Source organism: Scomber japonicus, chromosome 7 (assembly GCF_027409825.1).
Source record: "Scomber japonicus isolate fScoJap1 chromosome 7, fScoJap1.pri, whole genome shotgun sequence".
In the NCBI taxonomy this organism is placed as follows: domain Eukaryota; kingdom Metazoa; phylum Chordata; class Actinopteri; order Scombriformes; family Scombridae; genus Scomber; species Scomber japonicus.
This window is the reverse complement of record NC_070584.1, coordinates 17,124,038-17,149,487: the sequence shown is the minus strand read 5'-3', so window position 1 is coordinate 17,149,487 and position 25,450 is coordinate 17,124,038. Positions and strand designations below refer to the sequence as shown.

Sequence of the window (25,450 nt, the reverse complement as noted above, 5' to 3'; positions counted from 1 at the left end):
ATCACTTGAGTCGGAGCAGAAAACAAATATGAGTCGTACCTGTTGGTCGTCGGTGGCAGTTCCCTCTTGTGTTTTAAGTGGGCACCAAGTCACACAGTTCAACGTTTATACAGGGATTTAGTAGAATTCATCTAACCTAATCTATTTTATTATGGAAAAAAAGAGACTTTTCATGTCTCTGTACTTGATGAAAAGCCATGTAAGGTTTAGAATTTTCTCAATGTACTGAAGAATATATTTAACGTGTGTTGATGACAGTGTTGCCTTTAGGAGAGAGGAATCAGTTTGCTTTTTGGACTCAAACCCTGGACAAGATAGATGGATTTTCAATTGGCCCTAACAACACTTTAAAAAAAACATGATTTGTGTGTTATTGTATGATTTTCTGTGCTACAGAACAAAGTATCAAAAACGGCAAGACTTCAACTTCAGATACTACTCTTACGTCTAAATGTGAAACTGTTAACATATTGTGAATTAATTTGTGAATGTGCATCAAATGAGTTGCCTAAATAGTGGCGTGAAGGAGAAAAGTCTATCTGTTCACCCCTTTTTGGAAGATCTAAATCAGTAACTACCTTAGTTAAAGTATTAATTGAGGCGACCTTTTGGATATCATCCTCATCATCATCAACTTATTGACTGGACCTGATCAAAACACACAGCAGCAAACATTACAAGCATCAATTTCTGTATTGTCATGTTAATACTAATAACCATTACAGTTCACGTCATTCAGTCCCAACCATACACTCTCTGTTACACATTACACATCTTCCTCATAATCCAGACAAACATCATTCAACAGCAGTCAGAGAGGAACATTAGTATTACATTTCAAAGTAAGTTGGCCAAAGCCGTGCTCCAGCCGAACCTGCTGGTTATGAGACTGTCCACAGTCGAGTGAAGCAATGTTCAGTTCAGAAAAGGAAAAATGAGGTTGAGGACTTCGAGCTTTAAAGATATTGTGGCACGTTGCGTGGTGGCTGGGTTTTTGTGTGTTTTTTGTGGATTCAAAAGGAAAAGTGGCATGTGCTGCTCCCGTTTTCCCTTTGCTGGGTGAAGGCAATGACTTCCTATCTGATGTCTGCCACGCGGCAGGTCAAAGGTGAACGTGGGAAAGAGCTTGTTGTCCATTGTAGCGGATGTGACTGAGCATTTGTACACACGACAGTCACAACATGCATGTTAGGGCCTCGTTTCAAACATGTTGTGTCGGTTCAGTACAATTTAACTCATAGGTGTAAGACACAAAAGGTATGCCCCCCCCCCCTCCCTTCATCCTGAAAAACCATCCCTCCCTCTGTAAGCATTTAACATGACATAAAAATTAGTTTCTTTCCACTTTCTGTACATTATCAAGGCACAAGCTAATAATTCAGTGAGCATGTGGGTTTCACTTAGTCATTAGGAGAAATGGAAAAGTGCAACTGGAACCTGCAAAATTTCCTTGAATTAGCACAAATGTGTTAAAAAAAAAAGACAGGAGAAAGAATTTGCTGGCCTGTTATAAAGAGGCTACAGAAAATATCGCTTGTGTTGAGAATGGATTCATCAATAGTAACCTCAATACATTAAAATTATAGAAAAGGTGCTTGGCAACATCTCACCCAGATATCTTTACTGTCATATAAGACAATAAGACTTGAGAAAAACATTTGCAGTTCCTTGATTAGTTTCCACTAACAGCAGCAACAAAGCTGAACCGCCCTAACCCTCCTCACACATTCTCTCATCTCCACCTCACATGTAGAGGTCGTGCTCCTCCACGGGGATCCTTGATTCTTATTCTGTCCTCGCTTTTCAAAGTCAATCATTGTCATTCGTGGCAACTGTATGTCATTTATACTTTTTTCCTTCTGTACACTCAAACATCGTTGCCCATGATCCTTTTCGCTTCTACATCTTTTCTGCTCTGCCCTGGTCAGACGTCATCATCCATATAAGGAATGTCTGGGTCAGAAAAACGTCTCTGGCCTTTGGAGGCTTGTGTCTCGTGGTGCTGGTATGGAGGAGAGGGTGTAACCAAGGAGATGGAGGAAGAGGAGGTGGAAGCGGAGGGAGGGCAGGAGGAAAACTGCAACAACAGGTCACACTCGGCGCCGTCAATGTACAGGGACTGGGTGCTGTCTTTACGGCGGCCGGGCTGCTCTCTTCTCCTCATCAAGTGTTTAAAGGCTCGACTTCCAGTAGGGATGTACGTCTGGGTAGGACTCGAGGCTACAGACTGGGGGAGGATGCCTGGGGGGAGTTTAACCGTGCCTGGGATGACAGGGTTGCGACGTTGCAGTGGATGCCGGAAGGAGGATTCAGAGGTTGAAGAAGCGCAGCTGGACACAGAAGAGGAGGAGCTAGCATGGGTGAGGTTTGGCAAAGAGATACGTCCAACGGGGACTTTAGGTCGCTGAGCCAGGTCTGATGGTTTGGGTGGGAAAACTGGCCTGTTTCTCCTCATCTGAGGGCAACCTCTTCCTGGAGCAGAGGGAGGAAAGAGGAAAGAGTTAAGGAAGATAAACGACAATGTTAAAAGTTGCTTGTTAGACTGACACGGATCCTAAAAGAGTGGAAATTAATGGAAGATCATGCAACCATGTTATCTATCAAACAATACGATCAGGGAGGCACCATGAGCAAACATTTGATTTGATGTGATGCCAAATGTTTCATTACTTCCCTTTTGGTAAAGTTTGAGCATGCAAACATGCAGTGCAGACATTTGCACACAAACACACAAACACGGTTGCTGTTCCTCCAACCTGTTTGTTAGAGAGCAGACGGCACCGCCCCCATCACCATCACTGGTCCAAACCTGCACCACAAAAAACAGGAAGGGCCCAACCCAGCGGCCCCGTGGTCTGGTCAGAAACCCACAGGTGAGTCAACGGGTAGAAGGAAAGAACGGCTGGACTGTACCTCAATACTGACCTTCAGGCTCTGAGCTGTGGGCAGAGGAGCGCTGCTGCTCGTCCAAGAGACTTTCAGAGCTCATTGAGGCTTCGGAGTCCAAGTTCTCCTGGTCTGAACCAGGCTGCTCCATTTCTGGGAGGCGACAGGCCAGATCCTCTCTGGAAGACAGAGAACATGAACATCAGAGAAATGAGATACTGGTGAAGACTGCGCACTGTGATGAACAGAGAGATGATAAAGGAAGCATCTTTACTTCTCCTGTTTGATGGACTTGATGCGCTCCACCAGGTTCTTCTCTGCCTCTGTGTCTGAGTCCAGAGGCTCGTTCTCAGGGACTACGCTGAGATCAGAGCTGGCCTTCTCGTGCATCTGCAGAAGAAGACATCACACACTTACACCTCAATCAACTCAGGCTGTAATTCTCCACTGTGTAATTATTATATAAACATAATCATTTATATAATAATTATCCAAGAAAGATTATTTTGACCACAATACACACGACTTTGACCCAAATCTGAAACTGATACCAGATTTTGTTAGTGAGGAGAAGAGTGGGGTGGATGGTGCCTGAGGCATTCATGCATCTGCATATCATTTTTACAGCAGTTCTGTGAAAAGGAACATTTTTAAAAGAGAGGAAAACAAATGTAGTGACTAAAAATAAGCCGACGAACACAATAACATTCACCCTTTGAAAACAGAAAGGGCAAACTGTTCACAGCTATGATGAAAGTTAGAAGACAGCATCACCACAATCCGGAGACATCTAACCGCTCGATAACATGTAGCATGACTTTCAGATATTAAGATAAGAGTTCATTTGAATAGTATAAAAACATGCATGACTGCCATCAAGCTTTGCGAGTCACAGTACTGTCATATCATTGTCTTTCAAAGAGTGAAGACAACAACAAAAGCATTACGACACCAACAACCCAGAAAACCATCTTGTCTCCTCACAAAGAGAAGAATGTCAGCTGACGGTAAATCCTTCACATCACAAGCAAGATGTAAAAACCAAACTAACAGCAACATGCAAACTACTACCAGTTAGTATGGGTGAGTAAAAAGGGATTATGGGGAAGAGGATGGAAAAAACAAAACAGAACAACAACAGCCAGAGCGTCACCCACATCTGAAATGCCATGCACAGGCTTCTCCTTCTTCTGCATGGCATCGCTACGTCTACTAGATCTACTGAACTACGGGAACTGGATGATACATACCACCACTCCTTTGTAAGGAGCTGAGAACCTGAGAGGTAAATGCCAGCAGTGCTAAAGAGAGACAAGGAACATTGGCCATGTTACCCATGTAACCTGAGAACAGCAGCATCTGATACTGGTCCTACTCTTCATGTTTTAAATAATGCAGGACAACGTTACTGACAAGTGAAGCTAAATTAAAAAGTAGTTATTCATTCAAGTCATTTTTTTAACGTTTAGATTAATTTCTTTACATCCAGGAAGCAGCAATCTAACTCCTGCGATGGTGTTGAGATTAAATCAAACAATGGTGATCTGGAGCGAGAGGGAGTTTCGTTTCTCACCGTGTTCTTTCTCTTGAGTTTTAACTGATTTACAGCCAGAGTCTCTGCGTACTCCAGCTGCTCGATCTCCTCCATCTTCTCATTGTAGCGTTTAATCTGCTCATTGATGATCATCTCCACACATCTGTAGCAGGATGTCAAACAGTTTTGTACATATTTACAGCTGTTGACGTCTTGATGTATTCGTGGTGTGAAAAAAAACAAATGTGTACACTGGAAAGACAGTTTGTTTTTGTTTTCACTGCAGTCTTACGTGGTGGTCTTGGCGACGTCCTTCATGCTGAGCAGGGGGTCTGCGCTGTCTGGGCAGCGTAGGATACACGGAGCAAACACTATGGCCAATGAGTTAGAGGACATGCGGTTAGCAGCCTCGTTTTTACAAACCCTGTAAGAGAATTTATTAGATATTAGCATGAAGTTTAGTTTCAGTTGTGAGATTGTTGTTCTATTCCTGACAGCAAAGGGGATTTTTCAGTTCTGAGATAATCTATTTAGAATTAGACTGGTGGGCAATGACTCAATGATCCAAGTAATAAGTTATTTCCTGAATTAAACTGATTAAGTATGTAAAAAGTCCAATACTAAGTGTACCAGTGCATACATATTGTGAGTAAGTGGCCTTGAAGAATGTACATCAAGATCACTCATTTTCCACGTCTGACTTAAAACAACTGTCTAGAGCCCAAATGAATACTGAAATAGGTTTGAAGCTTATGAAGTTTATATGAGACTTTAGCAGTCAGAGTTAGTCATATCAAGTGGATATCTGCCACAATTACAGTCTTTATAGCATCAAATTCCCTCTTTTTGTTTCCCTGTTGAGCTGCAGTGGTAGTATAGTAACAAAAAGAGTTACTTGGGCAGTAAAAAGACTAACGTTGAAACAGTTGAAGTTGAACTAATTTGAACAGTTGAAGTTTAAGATTATCTTCAAATAGACTTTTAAATCCATTTCTGCACTGAAGGAGAAGTGTGGATCTTGGTCCTCATCACTTATACTGTAAGTGCATTATGAAAAGATCTTTGAATGGCCATTATAAACAGGAATTGATTATGGCAAGATAAACAACCTATTTCAAAGTTCATTTTGGCAACTGACTGTTGTTTTAAGACGGACTTAAAAAACATTGTAAACTCGTCCTCTTTAGTAAACTTCCTACATGACAAGGTGAAAGATCAGTCTCTCCAATGTGGTGTAGTTTGCCATTGGAAGCTCGTCCAGCACTCTGTAGATGGTATGAATCTGCTCGTGTTTCTCTGGCAGTTCTATTAGGAGGAGAAAACACATAATGAATCAAACACCATCATTAACTTAAAAACATTTTCCATTTCATTTCAACACAGTAGCAGAGAGCACTGAAAAGACAGCACTGAAAAGATCAAACACAGATTGTATATTGTGAAATGCTGCCACCTGGTGGGGAGAGTCATCCTTACCCACTGCATGCAGGAAGTCATTATAATGTGTGAAGGTCATGAGTGGATCTGGCAGCTCCCTCAACCATTGTTTCACCAGGCCTGTTACTGTGTGGATGGGATAGTCTTCGAGGCAGACCAGGTGTGGGTCTACATGCAACAACAACATAACATCATTATAAAAAAAAGATTCTTTGACAGAGTTTGTAAGTAAATTGAAAAAGGGTGATAAAAATATAACACAGCTCTCTCGTTTATTGTCAGTTAGCTGTAAATATCAAAGAGAAGCTGGGCTAACCGGGCTCTAGTCGCTGGTGCAGCTCTTTCATGCGGTTGGCTGAGCCAGACTTGCGGTAGATGCCCTCAGTGTAGAGGCCATGCATCTCCACATGTTCCAGCATCATCTCCAGCACCATGGGTACTGGATTCTTATCGTTGACCAGGTGACACACACGTACCCCGAAGTGACCACTGGACTCCTCGTCACTCTGCAGACAACAGCAGTCAGTGAGAACTGACAATCTATCTATTACATCCATGCCACTCACATTTACTCACATATACTACAATAAAGTTGGCTATGTGATGTAGGTCTTATAACCAAGATAAAGGAAGCTTTTGTTTTTACACATTGTGACAGGCAAGATACAGTCCAGCAGGTTATATTCTATTTTACAGTCCATATTATGTTAAGATGCACTTGATATAATCCCTTTTCCCAGGGCTTTCATTCCTCTAGTTTTCATAAATCAATATAATTTATAATGGGTTTCCTGAATCAGTCTTTCTGAAAAGCTCAATTGTGATACTAATGTTTTCTCTTCATATATGCAAAACTGGTATCTAGCTTCCATGAGCTTACCAGCTAGTACAGTAATAGTTACGAAAGTGTTTGAACAGAAAACTTTAAATATCATGTTGCCGTTTTTTAGGAAGACACATGACAGAAACCACAAATATTGTCTGGTGAGGAACAGATGCTGGCTTTTAAAGGACTCTCTGTATTATATAAAGCCCAGCCTCACTCCAAACCCTCATGTATCATAGCTATAATTAAATCACACACCTTTTTGGCACAGAAGGTGGAGCAGTCCGTCACTATCTTGCAGATACACTTCTTGTGGCACACCATTTTACAATCTGTAAGACGACATTAAAACAATTTACAAGTCAGTGCACGAAAACATTTTTATTTCAATTATTTGAATATAACATTTTTGTTGGTTTGGTAACTCACAGCTGCACATGTAGGCCTTCTCCATGCCCCAGATATAAGACATACACTGGTCACATGATTGCATGATATTGACCTGATAGTGGGTGAAAACATGATCCAGGGGACTCTCCATCTAACAAGACAGTAACTTAGTTAGAAATCATAATTCATATTGAATTAACATGATTACTGTAGACAAAAAATAAGGTTGAATTCAAAGTATCATATCAACCCTGTATACTTACACTTTTATCTTTTTTCCGCCTCTTCTTTCTTGCTTTAGGAGGCTGAAATTGAGACAAGACACAAGCATGGATGCATGATTTTTTATGGACTAACTAGTGAATGACAAAAAATCAAGGTGAGAGCATCCTTATAATGTTTCACCTTTGCAGGCTCAGCCTCCGCCTTCTTTATCTCTCCTCTGATGAAGCCATCCAGCACCGACTGGAACAGGTTGGTCACAAGTTTGACCTCTCCTTTCTGTTTGTCTCCCGCCAGGCGGATCACTTGGTTCTGGTAGCCTGTCATCAGACCTTTGTAGCCGATGGTGGGTTTCTGGTAAAATAAAGAGGATAGGAGAGAAGATGATTAAGAGGAGAGGATGCGAGGAATCACTTTGATAAATATGTAGTATGTGGGTTTATGTGCCTGTAGACAGACTTACTGGGACAGAATACATGGCTTTGATAGTGTCTCTGAACTGCATGGTGGCTGATACAAAGATGCCCTCTGCATCTGACAGCGACTTCCCTCTGGAGCGGAAATCATTGACCTAAAGACAAACACACATAGACAAAACAATATTATCCTGTAGAAGAGTCACTTTGTATTAATCAGCTAAAATGATTTCCTGTAATAAGTAAAATTTTGACTCCTTTCATTTACCTGGTTGCCCAGAAACTCATCAAGCTGCCGCAGTTCATTGGCGTTGGTGATCTCCCGATCAAGCGAGGCATTCCACTGCTCAGAGACCCGAGTGGCACGACTGATTTTAATGGTGGGGTTACGGCTTAAACCTTTTCCAGCGCGGTCCCCGTGGGACTGGGAGGAAGGTCGAGATTGGTGTCCAGACGATGAGGCTGAAATGGAGGGAGGATATTTGAATATTCATCATCACAAAGTACAATCGAATAAATGAGGAAAAGGGGAATTAATGAAACATAAACTTCCTTTCTGGCTCTTTCTCAAACTGAATTCAAACCTCTGATGCGGGATCTACAGAATGATCCTGCACGGGTCCGTATTTTCTCAAAAAGCAAGCAGTAGTATTAGTTGAGGCCTATGAATAATAATGATAATACACCTGTGTTTTATTTTCACGTCTTACTTCATGAGGCGCGACTGCAGCAGTCCAGCAGCTGCAGCGCAGTTAAAGCTGGGTAATAAAACAATAACATCTGAAAATAATGCAATTTTTCTTGGTGATAAAATATAATCAGTTTTATAATCTATTAAAAATAGTATTTTTACCAGGTTTAGGCAAGTGGCACCCCCCCCAAAAAAACAGTCAAATTAAAGCAATGGAGTTAATCTCCTCTCCATGAGATGACATAAAACCAGTGTATTATTTACCTTCTCCTCCTGCTGACTTATCACTGAGAACCTGAGAGAGTGTCAGGTCTCCGTTGTCTGGGGTGTGGGCCTCCTTGGGTCGTTTTTTCAAAATCTTGCTGAAGAAACCACTTGGCCTATAGGAACCATAAAGAGAAGAAGTTCTAAATAAAATCCATAAGCCTTGTGTAGAAAAGGAAGTCTAAAAGCTTTCTATAAGCAGATTACAGTTAGTTGTGTTTCTGACATGTTCTGTGTTGTTACTTCTTAAGGATATCTTGTTTGTAACTATGAAGACCAAATTATTCATAGGCTGCCTGCTTCTTAAAGTGCCACATATTCAAGCTCCGCTCCAGCACTGTCACCATAGCAACAACACAAATTAAAAACAAAACAATCCAGCCAGTGCCTAAGTCCGACAAAACTCCAGATAAACATCCAGTTTTGACCTATAAATCCATTCTGAGTAAATGTACTGTATTAGTTAGTTAAATTTATTAGTATGGCTGTGAGGAATTTCCGTCTGTGACGTGCCAAGGCCTCGTAAGGAACTCGGGATCGGTTGATTACACAAGACAAAGAGCTTTCCCATGAACAGTCTGACTCAAGCAGACATTGTAATGGACTAAGATGAATCAGAGGGATTTACAGCGAATGCAGATTTCCATTTCCTTTTCAAACAATTGTATCAGCCGACATATTGATACATGTTGACATTTGATAAATTTTTTCATGATGATAACAACCCTGCTGAATCACATCACTGGATCATGTTTCTCTAGATCAGATCAGTGAAGAACAGTACTTGTCTGGTGTGGATGGGATTGGGGGGGGTTCTTGGTAACCAGAACCATCATGGTGTCTTCTTCGGAGGGAGCTTCCCTTGGAGGACTCACTGTGGCTTTCTGGGTGTGAAGTCGTCTGCAAAACAGCAAAAGAAGATTACACTAGCTGTGTTTAGTAAAAAAAAAAAAAAAAAAGAAATAATTTTGTGATGTGGATTTTTAACCTTCCAAAGCTTATATAGGGAATTATACCAGTTAAAATAGGACTTAAAATACCTCTCTGGATGAAACAGCACCAGCACCCTCAGAGCCTGGAGACAAACTGTCAACTGATGAGGAGGCTGTCTCACTCCTGCAGATGAACAGATGAAGAAATATAGATGACAACAAATTAATTTATGTATAGATATATATGTGTTAGAACTGAGAACTAGTGTTTATTGGAGAAATAACAGGTATTATATGCAGTTTAACATGAGGGCAGATGGACGTACAGTGAGTGTTTTGTCCTCCTTTCCTCTCTGCTGTGAGGTGGAGGAGGGCTGTTTTCAGACGGGTGTCCATCACTCTTCATGCCTCTCCACTTCTCTGGCTTCTCCTTTATTGCACCAGGCCGGCGCTGCAGGTTTACTGCTCCGGTGCCCTCTCCTAGGCCGTTTCTCTCGGGCACAGAGTCGGCAGGCTGCAAGGATAATGTGGATGGACGAACAGGGCCAGCAGAGGGAGGAGAAGTTTTGGCCTCCTTCTTTCCTCCTTTGTCGTCCTTCATTTTCCAGGCCACAAAGGTGTACTGGTCAAGCTCCTTGCTGTCCGCCCGTTCTTTTAGCTTTGACTCCTGGCTTTTGCTCTTCGGTGGGGACGTTTGCTCCTTGCTAACATCTGAGGAGGAGGAGGAGGTGGTCGAGGCAGCTCGTTCACTCTCTCTCTGGTTGTGCTCTAGCCCTCTTCGTCTCCTCTGCTCCCTCTTCTCCTGGCTCCTGGATGTCTGGCCCTTAACTGGGGGTTGTGCTCTCTTCTGGTCAGCATGGGGAGTTGTGGAGGTAGTGCCGGGAGCCTGTTTATCCACCTGCTGACCTGGGGATATGGTTGTAAGTGCATCTGAGTCGGCCCCATCGGAGGGCAGACGAGATTTTGTATTTGACTTTTCTAGTGTTTGGTTCTCCGAATCGTCCTCTTCTTTCTCGTGCAGCTGAGGTCCAGCCCCAGTCTGGGAACCGTTGTTCTCTAAATCAGAAGTAGGAGATCCACACTCTTCATCTGCTTCAAGCGATTCATCATCATCCTCATCGTCCTTGCCCTGTTCCTCGTCTGGATGTGAGCTTTCTGTGATCTCTCTGTCCTCCTCTCCTCTCTCTTGGACTGGAAGGTTGTCATCCAGCATCTCCTCTGTGACCAGCTCTATATCCGGATCCTCTCTTGTTTGAGGTTCTGTTGCTCGTCTTTTCTCTTCTTCGTCTCTCTGTTTCTCTGCTGCTGCTTCAGCCATAGCTTCCTGTGCTTTCCTGGCGGCCTCCTCCTCCTCTGCTCTCCTCCTTGCCTCCTCCTCTTCTGCCTTTCTTCTTACTTCTTCTTCTTCCATCCTCCTCCTTGCTTCCTCCTCCTCTTCAATTCTCCTTCTTTCTTCTTCTTCTAGCCTCCTCTGAGCTTCTTTTGCCTCGTCCTCCTTTTTCTGTTTCTCCTCACGTATGGAGTTGACCCTGAAATACCCAAAATAGAAATACAATTGTACAATGTGTTGTAATGTGTTTAAAATGTTTACACACAACTATCTATAATGGGAAAGTACATGTTTTTAAATGTTATTGGAGAATCCACCAGTGTCCAGAGCTCACTTATTCTAACTGGACATTTGATAGGCTGTCTTAGAAAACCAACTGTAGAGACACAAACAGCCTCTGTGTTCTTACCTCCTGCGTGCTGAGTGGCCTCTGACCAGGGCTTGTATTTTAGTGGCACCTTGTCTTTGGCGGTGGAACTCTGATCTCTGTCTGTGGCCTCTCCAAGCAGCCTGGATTACAGTGGCAGCCCGTTGCTTCCAGTACCTGCGCCATTGACGCTAAGAGGAAGGACATATTATAGTATAAGTCTCTTATGAATTTTAAAAACAACATGACAAATAAGATGTATATACTGACATGACTACCAGAAAAAGATATGTTTCATCTGTGTTTACCTGGATCAAGATGGCAGCCTGTTTCATGTCCAGAAACTCTTTCCTCTGCAGGCGACCTCTGAACCAGCGCTGAAGAAAGATGATCTTACGCATTACATCTTTGTGCAGCGAGTCCTGCAGATGCTGTCGCTGCAGCTCTTTCAAGAACACCTGAACAGAGAGAACAAAGCAGATTTTACATGCACAGGCGTTCTAAATCTTACACAGTGAACAGACACAAATGCAGACATTAATTAGGTTTGTAAGATGCACTGAGCACTGACAGGAGTTTAATATAGTACCTTAGTTTTGCCTATCTGGTATGTGGTGGGGTCCAGGCCCATCTTCTTTTCAAGCAGAGCTAAGATGTCCTCCCTGGAGGCAGTTGAGTTCTTTGGCAGCAAAGCCCTGAAATGCTCTAAAAACTCCTGCAGAAACAAGACAAGAAATGTTATAAAAATAGGAAATGAATGGACTGTTCAAGAGAAGACTTATGAGTTTGAGAATGTCAAAACCTAATGCCCAATATAAAACAATAACTATTTTATCTACAGTGATCTAATTTTTGACAATATTTTAGCATTATGGCATAGTAAAAATTTCAACAGATTTGTGTTTCAAGGATATATTTCTGTGCAGATTCTAAAAATAGACGCAGACAGCATCTATGAGTGACCATGGGATTGCCTTAGATCATATTTTGACACTGGCTTCATGTGTGCAGTATTGTTGCAGGCCATTGCATCACCATCTATTCAACATCAAAATGTTACCTGGCTAAGAGCAAAGGTTTGGCACCTGGTATAATAGGTGTGAGGAATATATTGTTGTGTGATTATGACGTAGATTTTCCTAAATCAGGAGAAACTTTTTAGTACCTGGAATGTGTACTTGGCTCCGTAGCCTGACCTCCTGATGCGAACAGTTTCCAGCATTCCTGTATAACAAAGCTGTTGAACCACCAAGGCCTCATCCAGATACATCTCCTTCTGCTCATGTACAAAGATACAAGATGCATATCTGGTTATGTAAGAGAAGTGCGTTTTCAAAATCTTAACTTTTGAGCAGAAAAAGAAAGTATCTTTTCATGGCCCATTTGGCCAAAAAACATAATTGAAAACAGGGACTCAAAGTGTAGATGTTAAAGGACAAATTACTCAGAATGACAAAGTTTTACCTTCTCGGCATTGGAGCGGATGCACCGAATGAAGAAAGGCTCTGCTCTGTTCAGAGTTTCCAAGAGTTTGGTCAGAGAGGTCTATAATGAAAACAAGGAGATGGGTTTTCTGAGTGTTTGGAATTGTTGCTGGAGGGTGTGTTTGTCTTAAAACGGCTGTATAGTGTGTATACTGTAGCAGGTGATATTACCTGGAACTGGGCACTGATGCTGGGGGGTTTCTTCTTCTTGTGCAGATGGAGCAGCGATTTGGTAGTGCGATCGTGCAGTGTCAAGCTCACAATGAACTTCAGAGACCGAGAATCTATCAAATTCTGCACAGTGACAGTACAGTTAACACCACAACTTCATGTCACTTGTTTTCATTATTAATATCATTGAAATACTAATGAAATAATGCAGGCACAAAAACCAACAACTGCAGAATTAATTTTAAAAATCACATTACAATTACAACAAGCTATAACAACATACAACGGCAGGATTCTGTGGCTTATGTATATGTATATGCTGAGGTCTTTACACTCAGGTTTACCTTAGGGATGAGCTGCCTCTGTTTGACGCTCTTGTTTTTCCTGTGTAAAAAGGAGAAATAAAATACAGAGTGAGTTAAAGGACTGAAGTGTTTGCGCAGTGTAGCAGGAGGATGAATGGAGTAGTGGATGGAGTGTTTGAAGCCAGGTTAGTATGGGCAGGTGATTTCTTCATGCACTCAGCGACGAAATCAAGTGTTGCACCTGGAAGACAGGATGAGTGACAGGCGGAGGCAATGCTGGAGTGAATGAGAGGAGAAGGATGACGGGCAGCAGCAGGAGGTGGATGGGGGAGTTTACTGCACGTGATGGGATGTAAAATCTAGAGACTCACCATACACAGACAGACATGCTCGCTTGCTACCATCGCTACTTAAATGTGGCCAAAATGTACGTTCATGGTCAGTGTCAGACTGCTATAATGTCTAACATGCTGCAAGGCCACTGGGCATATTTTCGGAAGATGCGCCAAAAGACCTCACATGCCTGCACAGCCTTCTGATGATATTCATGCTGCAGTAAATTAAAGTATTCAAGGCATTTGAGCTTTAGCCTTTAAGGAATCTAGATCTACAAACAGATCTAATAAGGTGATGTCTGCTGATGAGGCAGGAGTGTGTTCAATGTTTTTATTGAATTAGATCACATGATCCATTGAGGGAAGTGGCTGTAACTGAGACAGTTATAACTATCCATGTCAGTTTATGTTGAACTAGTCTACATTGTACTCGGGGGAAAAGAAAAACAAAGCTTTAACAAGAGCATGTTCTGCCTGAGCTGCCTGGAGAAAGATTGACACCAGGTCTGTCTGCAGACTCACTGGAGGACGTGTCGAGGGAAACGGAGGCGACCCCAGGACTGCAGCAGCTTGCGAGGGTCCTCACCATCCAGCTGCAAGTTCTTAATGGAGCTGATGATCTGTGCATGCATGTCTCTGATCACACCACACATACACACAAACAAAGTGTAGAGAGGGAAGGAGAAGTGGGAGTTTGGGAGCAGGAGAAGGGAGGGGAAAAACATCAGAAAGATTGGAAGAAAACGACAAAAGGAGGAAGGAAGGAGAAAAAAAAAAACGTAAAGTAGGGTTTGATAGAACACCATTGTTAGGACACCTTGGAAGAAAACACCGCCACAGTTACCCGAGACAGGAACACACACACTGCAGGATAGTTGGGGGTCTGATATCAAGAGGAACTTCAGCTTTCAGACCTTGCTCATCCATGACGAATAACCCACAAAAATCTATTCTCCTACTGTTCATGTTTATATACATGGAAACCACAAGACACACTAGACCACCCAACCATGCTGCCATATCCCTTGTAAGTACAGAAAAAGACACACACATACACACACACACACACACACACACACAGACACACAGACACACAGACACACACAGACACACACAGACACACACACACACACACAAAGAAAGACTAGGACTTGGTGGAGTATTCACACCCATTTCCCTGCCAGTGTGACAGTTAACATGCAGAGCTGAGCTGGCGTTTGGTTTGGTTGGCCATCTGTTTCCATGCTGGGGCTGTTACTGGCTGTGTGACTGTAAGTTGTTACTAGTGAGTCTGTTGGATTCATGGTTCCTTTCATTAAGGCTGGTTTTACACTGTAGACTGGGTGTGGTGAGGTTAATAAGGAGACGTTTCTGTGTCTCAAGGCTAGTCCATGCAATACTTTTCTGTACTTACCACATTTGACCATGAAAACAGAGGTGAAGCAGTGAAGGAATGGGCAGCAAATAAATGAGTCGCACTGAAACCAACCTCTACGTCTCTGTGATTGCAGATCTGGAAGGGACTGGATGATTTAATCATTTTAACTATGTGCTTAAAAGGTGCAACTACTTTGTGTTTAATAAAACACAATAAAAAGCCAAACTCAGTCATTTCAGATCTGAAAACAGGAGGTAGAGGGTTAAGTTTAGAGGGCTCAATGGTCCAAAAATACTCTTCATGGTTTGGTTCCATTCTGAGAAATTTCACCCAATTCTCTTTGTCTATTTGACTAGGGGCCTCTGTACGTTTATGAATACGTGTGTGCTTCCAGCGCTGCACGGTTGATGTAAGTAATCCGGGTGGCTAATCAGAGTAGGCCAGTACAAACACCTTCCTGTGCTCTATCGCAAGAATAATAAACGTGAGGAGAGAGAGAGATTATCACAGCTACAGAAAATGATGGAGATTACAGCGAGGGAAGAGAGGGAATGCAAAGTAAAGGGCAACTTTGCTGTACTTTGGTGTATTAAACCTCCTCTTAGGAAACACTTCACTATTTTTGTATTTGAAGAAGCAGACATTGCAACATTTTGGGGGCTGAAAAGTATTTGAAAAAGTACACTAATTTTGTTGATTTGAATTCAACTATACCACAAACCTAAAAAAAAAGATCAGATTTCTTCGTATGGGACTCAAAGAATGGAGCAAACCAGTCTTATCTATTACCCAAAACTAAACATATTTCCTTCCTGCTTGGCCTCATGTCTTCATTCGTTACTCCTGTCCACCAACTCACTTACTTCTTACTCTCATAGCTAGCAAAGATGTCTTCAAAGGCCTCTAGAGGGCGCTCTTCTGAGTGATCAAAGTAGAAATCGAGCATAGAGGCTCGTCTGTGGAGGGGAGAGGGAGAGGAGAGAACCGCACACACTAGGGTCACCAAAAGGTGTAGGAAGGGACAGAAAATGTGTGTGACTGAGATGAGGTGAAGGAGGATTCGTCTGACAGGGTGTTTATAAATTCAGTTCCAATAAGGTAGTAACTCTGAGAAGAGTTTAGGTGTCTGACATTGCCCCTCCTCAACTCATTCAGTAGCACAGGGTAAAATGTGGAGGTGCACAGTGCAAAAACCACTTCAAACACTTCCTTCAACAAGGAACATCAAACAGATGTTCTTGTGTAGTTTATAAGAGGAGGAAAGGTTGCAGCTTCATGAAGTCTGAATATTGTGTTGATTCTGTTTGAAATATTCAGTCTGTGTTTTCATGAAAGTGCAACACAACACAGTTATTAACCACAAAGTAAAGAGCACCAACACTCTGCTTCCACGTCCACAGGTGCTATGGCAGATAAGATACCTCCAGAGGAAAAAGATCTGACAGTTAGAAAAAAACAACAAAATGACACAAGTTTCATGGTTTCATATCAATTATAGATGTTCTTACTTGTACATTCTTTCTATTGGGGCATTGGACCGTTGAAGCTCTCCTAAAGGAGTTCTGGAGATCGGACGGACAACACCTAAAGCAAAAAAACACATTTAATACACGTTAACAAGTGAAACGACACATGAATCAGTATGCTTTCTACTAGAATAGAGACTAGTCATAGTCACATGACTGCAGCAGTTTTTGTTGTTTTGGTCTTTATTTAATCTTGTTAATCCACATAAAAAAGCTCCTACGTCAATGGGCTACGTCTGAGAGCACCAAAATAGTCTGGAGGATTGAGAACTGCAGGGAGAATGTCAAAATCTCCTAAAGCGTCACGTTTCTGACTTCCATACTTCTCTATGCACTGACCTGAGAGGCTAATAACAGAACAGAGAAACTGCAGTCCTCTAAAGTTGTAGTGTATACAGCTCAAGAGGTCTAATAGGTCACTTTTCTGTTGGAGAGTAAATCTCTACAACTGAAGTGAAAAAATCTGCACTTCTGTTTGTAACTCTGTGTTGTGTCAATACCAGTTTTAAAAAACGAATTCAGCCAATCAGATATGCTTAAAATGTTCAATATTCAATATACCCTATGCATGGTAAAATGTATCGTCAAGGATTATTTCACTGAGAGTGGACTGACAGCATTACACTGATAACGTACCTGAACTCTTGGCGGCCCAGGAGCGACCAGCCTCGTTGAAAGCTGCGATGCCTCTAATGGTAGCGCGCAGGATGCCCCAGCGAAACATTGCCACAGGGTCCATGCCAATGAGCTGCCGAACATAAGCGCTGTCGCTGCTCCGCAACAACGCCACAATGTCTGGACGCATGTGGTCTGTGTTTTTCTCACGGAAATCCTGGAGAGGTCAAACATATCAATAACATTACAAATGGCCCCACAAACACACAAACAAGAGGTGAAGGACATGTTTGAGTGTAACTCAGTGTAATTCTTATAGTTATCATGTTACTGGTCGTCTTCCCTGTGCACCCTCCTTCTTACCTTGACTTGATATTTGACTTTCCCAGCAAAGTGTCGAATGACGAAGGCAGGCTCCATGACTGGTGTGGGCACAAAGTATTTGTTTCCCCTGTGTTGCTGCTTGAATTTGGCCAACAATGTCTCATCTGTGGCATGGGGAAAGCTGGAGCACAGGCAGAAAGAGGAGAAGAAAAATATGTGTCAGATAAATTGACAGCTTGAAAAGATGAATTGATGCTGTGAAATGTCTGCTGTTGTTCTTACTTGCTCTCCTCATCCAGCAGGTAGAGCAGGCCAGTGGGCTTCTTGCTGATGAGATGGATACAGCCCACATTGTCTATGTAGTCGATGTTGTGCCAGGTGATTCCCTCTGCTTGGTACTCCTCCTGCACGTGGCAGCACAGAGCATGAACAAGCTCATTAGAAATTAAATCAACCAATATGGGTACAGCTAGAAGAAACTTCCTGTAAACCTTCATCCCAGCTTTACTCTGCTCCCCTATGACCTTTGACACCTAAACACCCAAATTATAACCCAATAGTTAATCAGTCTTTGGGCATCTGGAAACAATTCAGATCCCATTTTGGACTAATTTCCACTCTCTTCTCCCTGCAACAGAAATTCGGCATTCCCCCCCATTACTAAGTGATAAAGCCTTTAGTCTCTGGTTTGGAAAAGGAATTAAAACATTTAAGTAAGTCTTGTATATAGATGAGACCTTTGCTTCCTTCTCTCAGTTATCTTTAAAGTTTAGCCTTCCCAAAACCCATCTTTTTAGATACTTACAAATTCGTGATTTTGTCAGGAAAAATTCACCACAGTTCCCTAAAGTCCCCCCTCAAACACACCTTGATACCATTTTAGAAATCAATGTCAACAAAAAGGGAGCTGAGTCTGCTTTTTATTATTATATTGCAAGTCTTTCTCCCTCATCCACTACCACAACCAGACAATTTCGGGAGGGGGACTTAGGCCATACATTTAGGGATGAAGACTGGGAAGAAGCCTTATGCAGAATCCATTCATCTTCTATATGTGCCCGTCAAGGTCTCATCCAATTTCGATTTATACACTGCATATATTGAACTAAAGTTAGATGAGCGAAGATTAAAACAGACATAGACCCCCTTTGCTCACTACTGCATATATTCTGGCTCTGTCCAAGGCTATTTGTTTTCTGGAAATCTATCTTTAGCTCCTTGTCAATAGCACTGGGCTTAGTAATTGCACTTTTTGGTCTTTCCTCAAAGACCCCCTATCTCTCAAACCTTCGGAGGAATGCCCTTGCTTTCTGTACTCTAATAGCTAGAAGGTTGATTCTCTTAAATTGGAAATCCAGTCACCCATCTACACATATTAAGTGGGTATGTGATCTGATTAGTTGCATTCACCTTGAAAAGAAAATATATCTGAGAGCAAAACAAGATCAATTTCTGTTAATCTGGGAGCCATTTATTTCCCACTTCTCCTCCCTTAACGCCACAGGGATCACTCCCACCCCACCATCAGCCCGATAATCCTTACTCATTATTATTATGATTATTTCCCCCTTCTCCTTCTAACCAATTTTATTTATTTTTCTTTACTAATATTAATACTTATTTTATCTTTATTATTTTTAGTTAATATTATTTTAACTGCCAGAGATGATACTGTCACTGTTGTCTGAATAGTTGTGATAGATCTGTCTGTTATATTTGTGATGGTTATGTTGTTAAGGTGTGACTGTCATGTTGTTTAACCAGAAAACAGAAAAAATAAAATTATATTAAAGAAAGAAATGAAATCAAACTGGAAAGTTGACAAATCCCACTGTGGATCTTTTAACCTGAATTATTTAACCTTAACCTATTTAAAAATGACAAGTAAATTCTGAATACATACACAAATTGATTTAATTTCAATGGAATAACAACAAAGTTAGTGAATCTTTTATTCTTCATATCTATGCTCATATGGTGTGTTGCTGCCACAGCTCAATAGAAGCTGCTCATCTGTGCACTTTCGCACTCCAACATCTGCTGCCGTCAGTCGGGTAAGTTTGGTCTGTCAATACTGAAACACATTGAATCACCCGCCCGTGAACCTGCCTGATTTTATTTCTTATTTTTCCGTACAACACACAGCTGTAACAGGTCATCAATAGACTATCTATTTTTCATTAGCTGCAGACACAGCTGGAGCGTGCGCGTGTGCCTAATACAGCTGTTTATAGGACATTATAGTTGATAAGTGTGGACGCTCACATCGTTATCATTATAGTAGTTATAGTTATTGTTCTTAGTGTGGACGGCCTTTTACAAACCTATAATCATATCCAGATCCAGCCTGTGCCTGCATTTTACTGGTGAATAGGACACACCGGTTATACCCTGTTTTTTTACGGTACATATTCTGGCAGTGTGTTACTCTGTGTGTGTCGTGTTAAATAATTTGGGGGAATAAAAACTAAAGAGCACTGCTCACCTGCTCCAGATTGAAGATGTGATGGTTGAAATAATACTGCAGCTGCTCATTTGCGTAGTTGATGCAGAACTGTTCAAAGCTGTTGGTCTCAAAGTCTTCAAAGCCAAAAATGTCCAGGACACCAATGGACAAGCACTGAAAAACAAGACCATGAACACCTACTGAGCACTATGAGGAGCAGGAAGGAGAATAGATAAAAATAACCAACCACTGTTGTGTATGTGTGTAAATATTTTTGTGTGGGTGTGAGTGAGTGTCTGTATCTCACTGGGACAGATTCCTCCATGTCTTTCTTGTTTAGCAGTGCGTGATTGATACGTAGAACGATCCAGTCAAACAAGGCGCTGTACAGAGACTTAGCCATGGAATCTCTGGCTGTGATAGCCTGATGTGAAAGGAAGGAGACAGAGAAGAGGATGATGAGAGATAGTTTTACGGTGTGCTACAGACACATGTATATGCTAGGAGTTACATAGATGAACAGGAAACGAACAGAATAAAACTGATGGCAGCCAAAACATTTGTAGATGTAGATACAAAGGAAGAAACAGAAACACTGTACAGTTGAACACTGCTATAGAAATGAGAGGCTGCAGAGATGGCTGCATGACTAATGTCTACCTCAGGTTGGCTGTAGGGGAGGATCAGCTTGTCATTGACTGTCACTGTTTTCCTTTTGGTCAGTGCTTCAACCAGCAACTCCTCTTTGACCTGAGAGACAGCACATGCACATTAATGTTGAAGGTCACACATGATGAGGCAGACACAGTGTAGTACAGCTGTTGTTGAAGCATAAAACAGATAGAAACATTATAGTTACCTTTAGCAGGTCAGAGAGAGTGGCCAGGACCTCCGGCGGCCCAACATCTAACCCTTCATCTCGGCCTGTTGACTTCCTCCTGTAGGTCACGTTGCCCAGATACAGGATGGCCGAAAGCACAGAAAAGATCCTGCAACACAGTCATAGAACACATGCAGGAACAATGCAACACATGCTGTTCTTCAATCTTATCATCTGTTTATGTTTGATGATTGCAAAAACGCTGTCTCTCATTAACTGCTACATTAGTGAATTGCATGCAGCTATTATTTTGCTGTTTGTGCTCTTAAAAGTCTCTTTGTAGTCATTTATATTGTTAATAATGTGACTCAATCCGCAAATCAAAAGACTTCCAGGACAGAGGGGAAAATTGCTTGAGGGTGTATTTCTTCTGTTTGCATTTCCTTTCAAAACAATTCCTTCAACACGTCTGGAAGATTCTTCTTTTAAAGTATACACGCTACACAAGAAGTGATCACTGATGCACTCACTGTTTCTTGGTGGCTGGAAGGAAGCCAACCATCTCCATTGCCTGCTGAAGCCTTTCGAATTCATGATGCAGATCCTCCTCATCTTCTATCTTAAAGTTTTGCTGTAAAGAAAGAGAGATAGTTAGGTGTTAATGAAGTTGAGTAAACAAGAGCCAAAGAGCAAATATTACCCCCCTCTTCCCTCCTAAAAAAGGTGAGGAAAATAGATGGATGAAAAGAGGGGAATAAAAGATGAGGGAGAGAACAAAGAAAGCTTCATTAACATGCAGCACACATGTGCAGCTGGAAGCTGTGTGTATACAGAAGGCTATACAACAGAATCCATTCGTCTCAATTGATTTCCTATTCTGAACCAAAAATCCGAAAATGAAAAATGCTTTTTTGTTTAAACAGTTTTCAAATATTTGAAGGGGAAAAAAAGGATATTAAAGCATTTCTGACACAAAATAGAATTTATAGAAAAAGGCTTAAACTTCAGTTTTTTCATTAGCACATTTTTTTAAGATAAGGAACCCCCTTCCTTATCTTGAGTTAATATTAACTGTAACCCTTCATCATTACCAACAGCTACAACATTACACATAGGCTGTGTCCGGTCTATGAATAAGCAATGACCCACGCAGAATAAGTGTAAGACAACAGTACGCAGGGTAATCTCCTGAGTATTTCATCAAATTTAGTCTATCCACGTCCATGTCATTTCTCAAACTCTAAACATTTCCAACTTCAACATGAATTGGTTGCAAAATAATTGTACATCCTCTGATAATATATCACATCCATTAATCTGTCAACAGCAGCCTAATCCTGTGGCCAATTGAATGATCAAAGCTATAACACTAGGACTCTACCTACCGATTACAAAAAAAATGATTGATGGCTTTGCATTGTTGGCTTAAAATTCCATATGTTCCAACAGTTTTCTTCCACTGTTACACTAATAGAAGTGTGAAATAGGTCTGGCAATGCACAGGCTGTTATTGATTATTTGGTTGAAAATATGCCTAGTGAATTTAGCCGGTTGCAAGAAATAAAAACCTTCTAGGCTGGCCTACATGGTAACAGAACACAGAGGTTTTGGAAATGTTGATTGAATAGAATCAATGTCGTCACATAACCACAGATCCACAAAATTGTTCTTTGATTACAAAATTAAATGGAAAATGGCTCCTTTTCCATTTTTAAAACATTGTTACAAACACTGATAATTTAAAAAAGCCCTGTTTTTCATTTTCTGATTTTTGTTTCAGAACAGGAAATCTATTGAGATGAAGCTACACAGATTCAACAGCTTCAGACTTCATGAATACCAGGTTTACTCATAGTGAATTAAAGCGATGGTTCGGCGTAATTTTGACCTAGCGTCATATGCACCATTACGTTTATCTAAACACCCCCTAAGCCCTTTTTTAAAATTTGGTTGCAAATTGGTGGAGTTAGAGCCATCAGCCGAATTGCTTAGTACAGGCGCTAATTGATCCAAAAGTGTATCTCATAAATTACCCCACTAATAATGCCTGGATTGTTATCAAACTTCTACAATAGTATAAATAGGGTCTTTACTCATAAATTGATGCATTGGAAAGTTTGTAAGTACACCAGGAGTTTATTAAAATAACAGTAATAACCGTGTGCAACCAAATTTTAAAAAAGGGCTGAGGGGGTGTTTAGATAGATGTAATGGTGCATATTACACTAGGTCAAAATTACATACACAACAACAGGAGTACTTTACCTGCTTGAGGTAGAAGTATTCTTCAGGTGGCAGCAACTTAAATTCCTTCCTCTCCCCATCTGAAGCTCCCAACAACAGATAGTAAAAAACGTGGTAGTTCCTGGAAAACAGCACACACATTTTGTTCATGGTTATTCTTACATAAAGTTCTCTTTAGATGGACAGAATATAGTTCACTGGCACAGATTAATTCTTATTTGCATCCATTGTTAAGTTTTTTCATTATCTGGTGAGCAGTTATGAGTGGATATGAGTGTGTTTATGGTGACAAATTAGGGGTAGTTTTGGTGATAAAACTTGAGTCAACACATTGTAAAAAGCTAATAGAAAGGAGAAAATGTCTGAAGCTCAGTGATGTTGATATCAATTTTCCACTCATGCTATCAATGAGTAGGTAGCTAGATAGGCGCAGAGCTTTGTTGTAAAAGCACACAGGAGTAATGAGTTTCCACACTTATCACTAAGAAACAATGACATCATACAGTAGACTCACTCCCTGACCAGACAGGCAAGATGTGCTGTCAGCAGCAACTGTAGGCTGGGTGATCAGTGAACTGTACAGGCTGGTAATAGTCTGAAGGTTATAGGGCGGAAAGGGATTATTTTCCAACATTAGCTGTGAAAATCTGGGCAGGAAACCTGAATGAGGAACTCTCTTCCTCATTACAATAGCTACAGTATGTTTTAATACAAGGCATCACCCACTTCAGCTGAGCTGAAAGGTCATGGTTTTACAGACTAAAACCCATGAATCATAAAAGGAAGCTAGATCATGACAAAGCCTTTCAGTTAGATCATCACCTCCTCATGACCAAGGCTTTGCTGTACCTACAATCAAAAGTCTATTTTTGGTGGTTTCACTAACTGATGTGTTCACTTCCCAAGTACTCTGACTGTATTTATTAATTACCAACCCCAAATATTTGTTTGCATATTAGTAAGACAAGTCCCAACAGATCAGTAGTCTGCTGTGTAGTGAGTAACTACTCAGTGAGTAACAAAGGCTTGTATGACGTGAAGGAAGATTCAGTGACAGTGAAAGAGGTCATCTCTCTCAAAACTGACAGGATTCTTTTCTTTTCCATTTGTTTGTATAGCAATAGTTACTTCTTAACTCACACAAACATGAATTTAGGTCAAATAAGATTAGGTAAAACCATACCATGTACGTTGCTTTACAAAAAAAACCCAATTGTTTGTTTTTTATATGATCCTTTGCTGCTACATGTGAGTTCTGCCTACTGTACACACTGTACGTCCACAATTAAATCGGTGGATAACAATTATTATTTGACAAAGGTCACATTTGAAATGCTACTAATATTAAGACATGTAGATAAACAGCCATTAAGATGATTAAAACAAAGGCTAAAGGCTGAATCCTTCAGTTGAACTTCATATCCAACCATCAGAGGCTCCTGGGGGAAACTCCTCATGTTTATACAGAGGGCCCCATGATGGTCTTAGTGGGTGAAGGGTCAAGACCCTGCCTGTCCCTCCTCACCTCTCGTTCTTCTCCCTGGAGACCAGACGAGACTTCTCCAGGAGATACTTCTCCACCACAGCCCTACAAAGAGGACAGAAAGAGGAAGAAGAATAACAATAAGCATGAATCACTTAACACTAAAGGTCACTCAGCTGTGTGGGTCCATGCGTGTGTGTTTCTGTCAGACTATGTGTGTGTTTTCAGGTCATAAGTGAAAGTTGACTGGTAATAAAAGATGAGGGGAGAAACAGGAGGGAAAGTGAGGGCAGATGGTCAGAACAATCAAAGAGTAAACTAAGCATAAGATAAAGTCAAATGGATGTTGTAGCACATCACACACTACATAGCAACACACACACACACACACACACACACACACACACACACACACACACACACACACACACACACACACACACACACACACACACACACACACACACACACACACACACACACACACACACACACACAAGACAACTAAGAGTAGAGCCTGAATAGTACTGGTTTTTTGAGGCCAATACTGATATTAGGCCGTAAAAAATCTGGTAATAATACAATCTCATAAATACAGAATACATATACATATACATATATATGTATATAAAAATAAATAAAGGAGGATATTTTACAGTTTAACAATAAACTTTATTGTTTAAAATGATATCAGTGCAGTGAAACAGTAAACTTCACTGGGAATTTAATAAATAATAAATACATTTTAAAAAAACACATACAATGCTTCCTCTATATATATATATATATATATATATATATATATATATATATATATACACATACATACACACACACATATGCAACATATATCTATATCTATATTTATAGATATAGATATAGATATATGTATACAATGATATCGTTATATCTGTCCGATATCTGCTGATAATATCAGATGACTGATATATCAGTGAGAGTGTGACAGAAGAGACTAGGAAGACTACTGCAGGAGCTCCAGAAAAAAGTATAGGTATGCTTTCAG

At 41.1% G+C, this 25,450-nt stretch overlaps 1 protein-coding gene across 1 annotated transcript in view; it reads right to left on the bottom strand.

Annotated features, from left to right (window-relative positions):
- Positions 1–975: 975 nt before the first annotated feature.
- The window catches only part of LOC128361316 (unconventional myosin-IXb), a 59,828-nt gene continuing 35,353 nt past the window's right edge, over positions 976–25,450 (bottom strand). Inside the window, exons 6-43 of the mRNA XM_053321726.1 lie at positions 24,469–24,531; positions 22,965–23,064; positions 21,230–21,330; positions 20,739–20,868; positions 20,540–20,629; positions 20,187–20,303; positions 19,919–20,053; positions 17,716–17,837; positions 17,473–17,614; positions 17,131–17,326; positions 16,477–16,552; positions 15,832–15,924; positions 13,295–13,334; positions 12,951–13,073; positions 12,760–12,840; positions 12,461–12,571; positions 11,885–12,010; positions 11,604–11,753; positions 11,338–11,486; positions 9,925–11,127; positions 9,707–9,782; positions 9,451–9,566; positions 8,667–8,782; positions 7,980–8,173; positions 7,759–7,866; positions 7,479–7,649; positions 7,337–7,378; positions 7,113–7,224; positions 6,942–7,015; positions 6,174–6,363; positions 5,897–6,025; positions 5,620–5,725; positions 4,713–4,844; positions 4,460–4,583; positions 4,137–4,187; positions 3,161–3,276; positions 2,926–3,065; positions 976–2,472 (exon numbers count right to left, since the gene is read on the bottom strand). Of these exons, the coding sequence (XP_053177701.1) occupies positions 1,925–2,472; positions 2,926–3,065; positions 3,161–3,276; positions 4,137–4,187; positions 4,460–4,583; positions 4,713–4,844; positions 5,620–5,725; positions 5,897–6,025; positions 6,174–6,363; positions 6,942–7,015; positions 7,113–7,224; positions 7,337–7,378; positions 7,479–7,649; positions 7,759–7,866; positions 7,980–8,173; positions 8,667–8,782; positions 9,451–9,566; positions 9,707–9,782; positions 9,925–11,127; positions 11,338–11,486; positions 11,604–11,753; positions 11,885–12,010; positions 12,461–12,571; positions 12,760–12,840; positions 12,951–13,073; positions 13,295–13,334; positions 15,832–15,924; positions 16,477–16,552; positions 17,131–17,326; positions 17,473–17,614; positions 17,716–17,837; positions 19,919–20,053; positions 20,187–20,303; positions 20,540–20,629; positions 20,739–20,868; positions 21,230–21,330; positions 22,965–23,064; positions 24,469–24,531 (5,893 nt within the window). The 3' untranslated portion in view covers positions 976–1,924. The remainder of the gene's footprint in view (positions 2,473–2,925; positions 3,066–3,160; positions 3,277–4,136; positions 4,188–4,459; positions 4,584–4,712; positions 4,845–5,619; positions 5,726–5,896; positions 6,026–6,173; positions 6,364–6,941; positions 7,016–7,112; positions 7,225–7,336; positions 7,379–7,478; positions 7,650–7,758; positions 7,867–7,979; positions 8,174–8,666; positions 8,783–9,450; positions 9,567–9,706; positions 9,783–9,924; positions 11,128–11,337; positions 11,487–11,603; positions 11,754–11,884; positions 12,011–12,460; positions 12,572–12,759; positions 12,841–12,950; positions 13,074–13,294; positions 13,335–15,831; positions 15,925–16,476; positions 16,553–17,130; positions 17,327–17,472; positions 17,615–17,715; positions 17,838–19,918; positions 20,054–20,186; positions 20,304–20,539; positions 20,630–20,738; positions 20,869–21,229; positions 21,331–22,964; positions 23,065–24,468; positions 24,532–25,450) is intronic.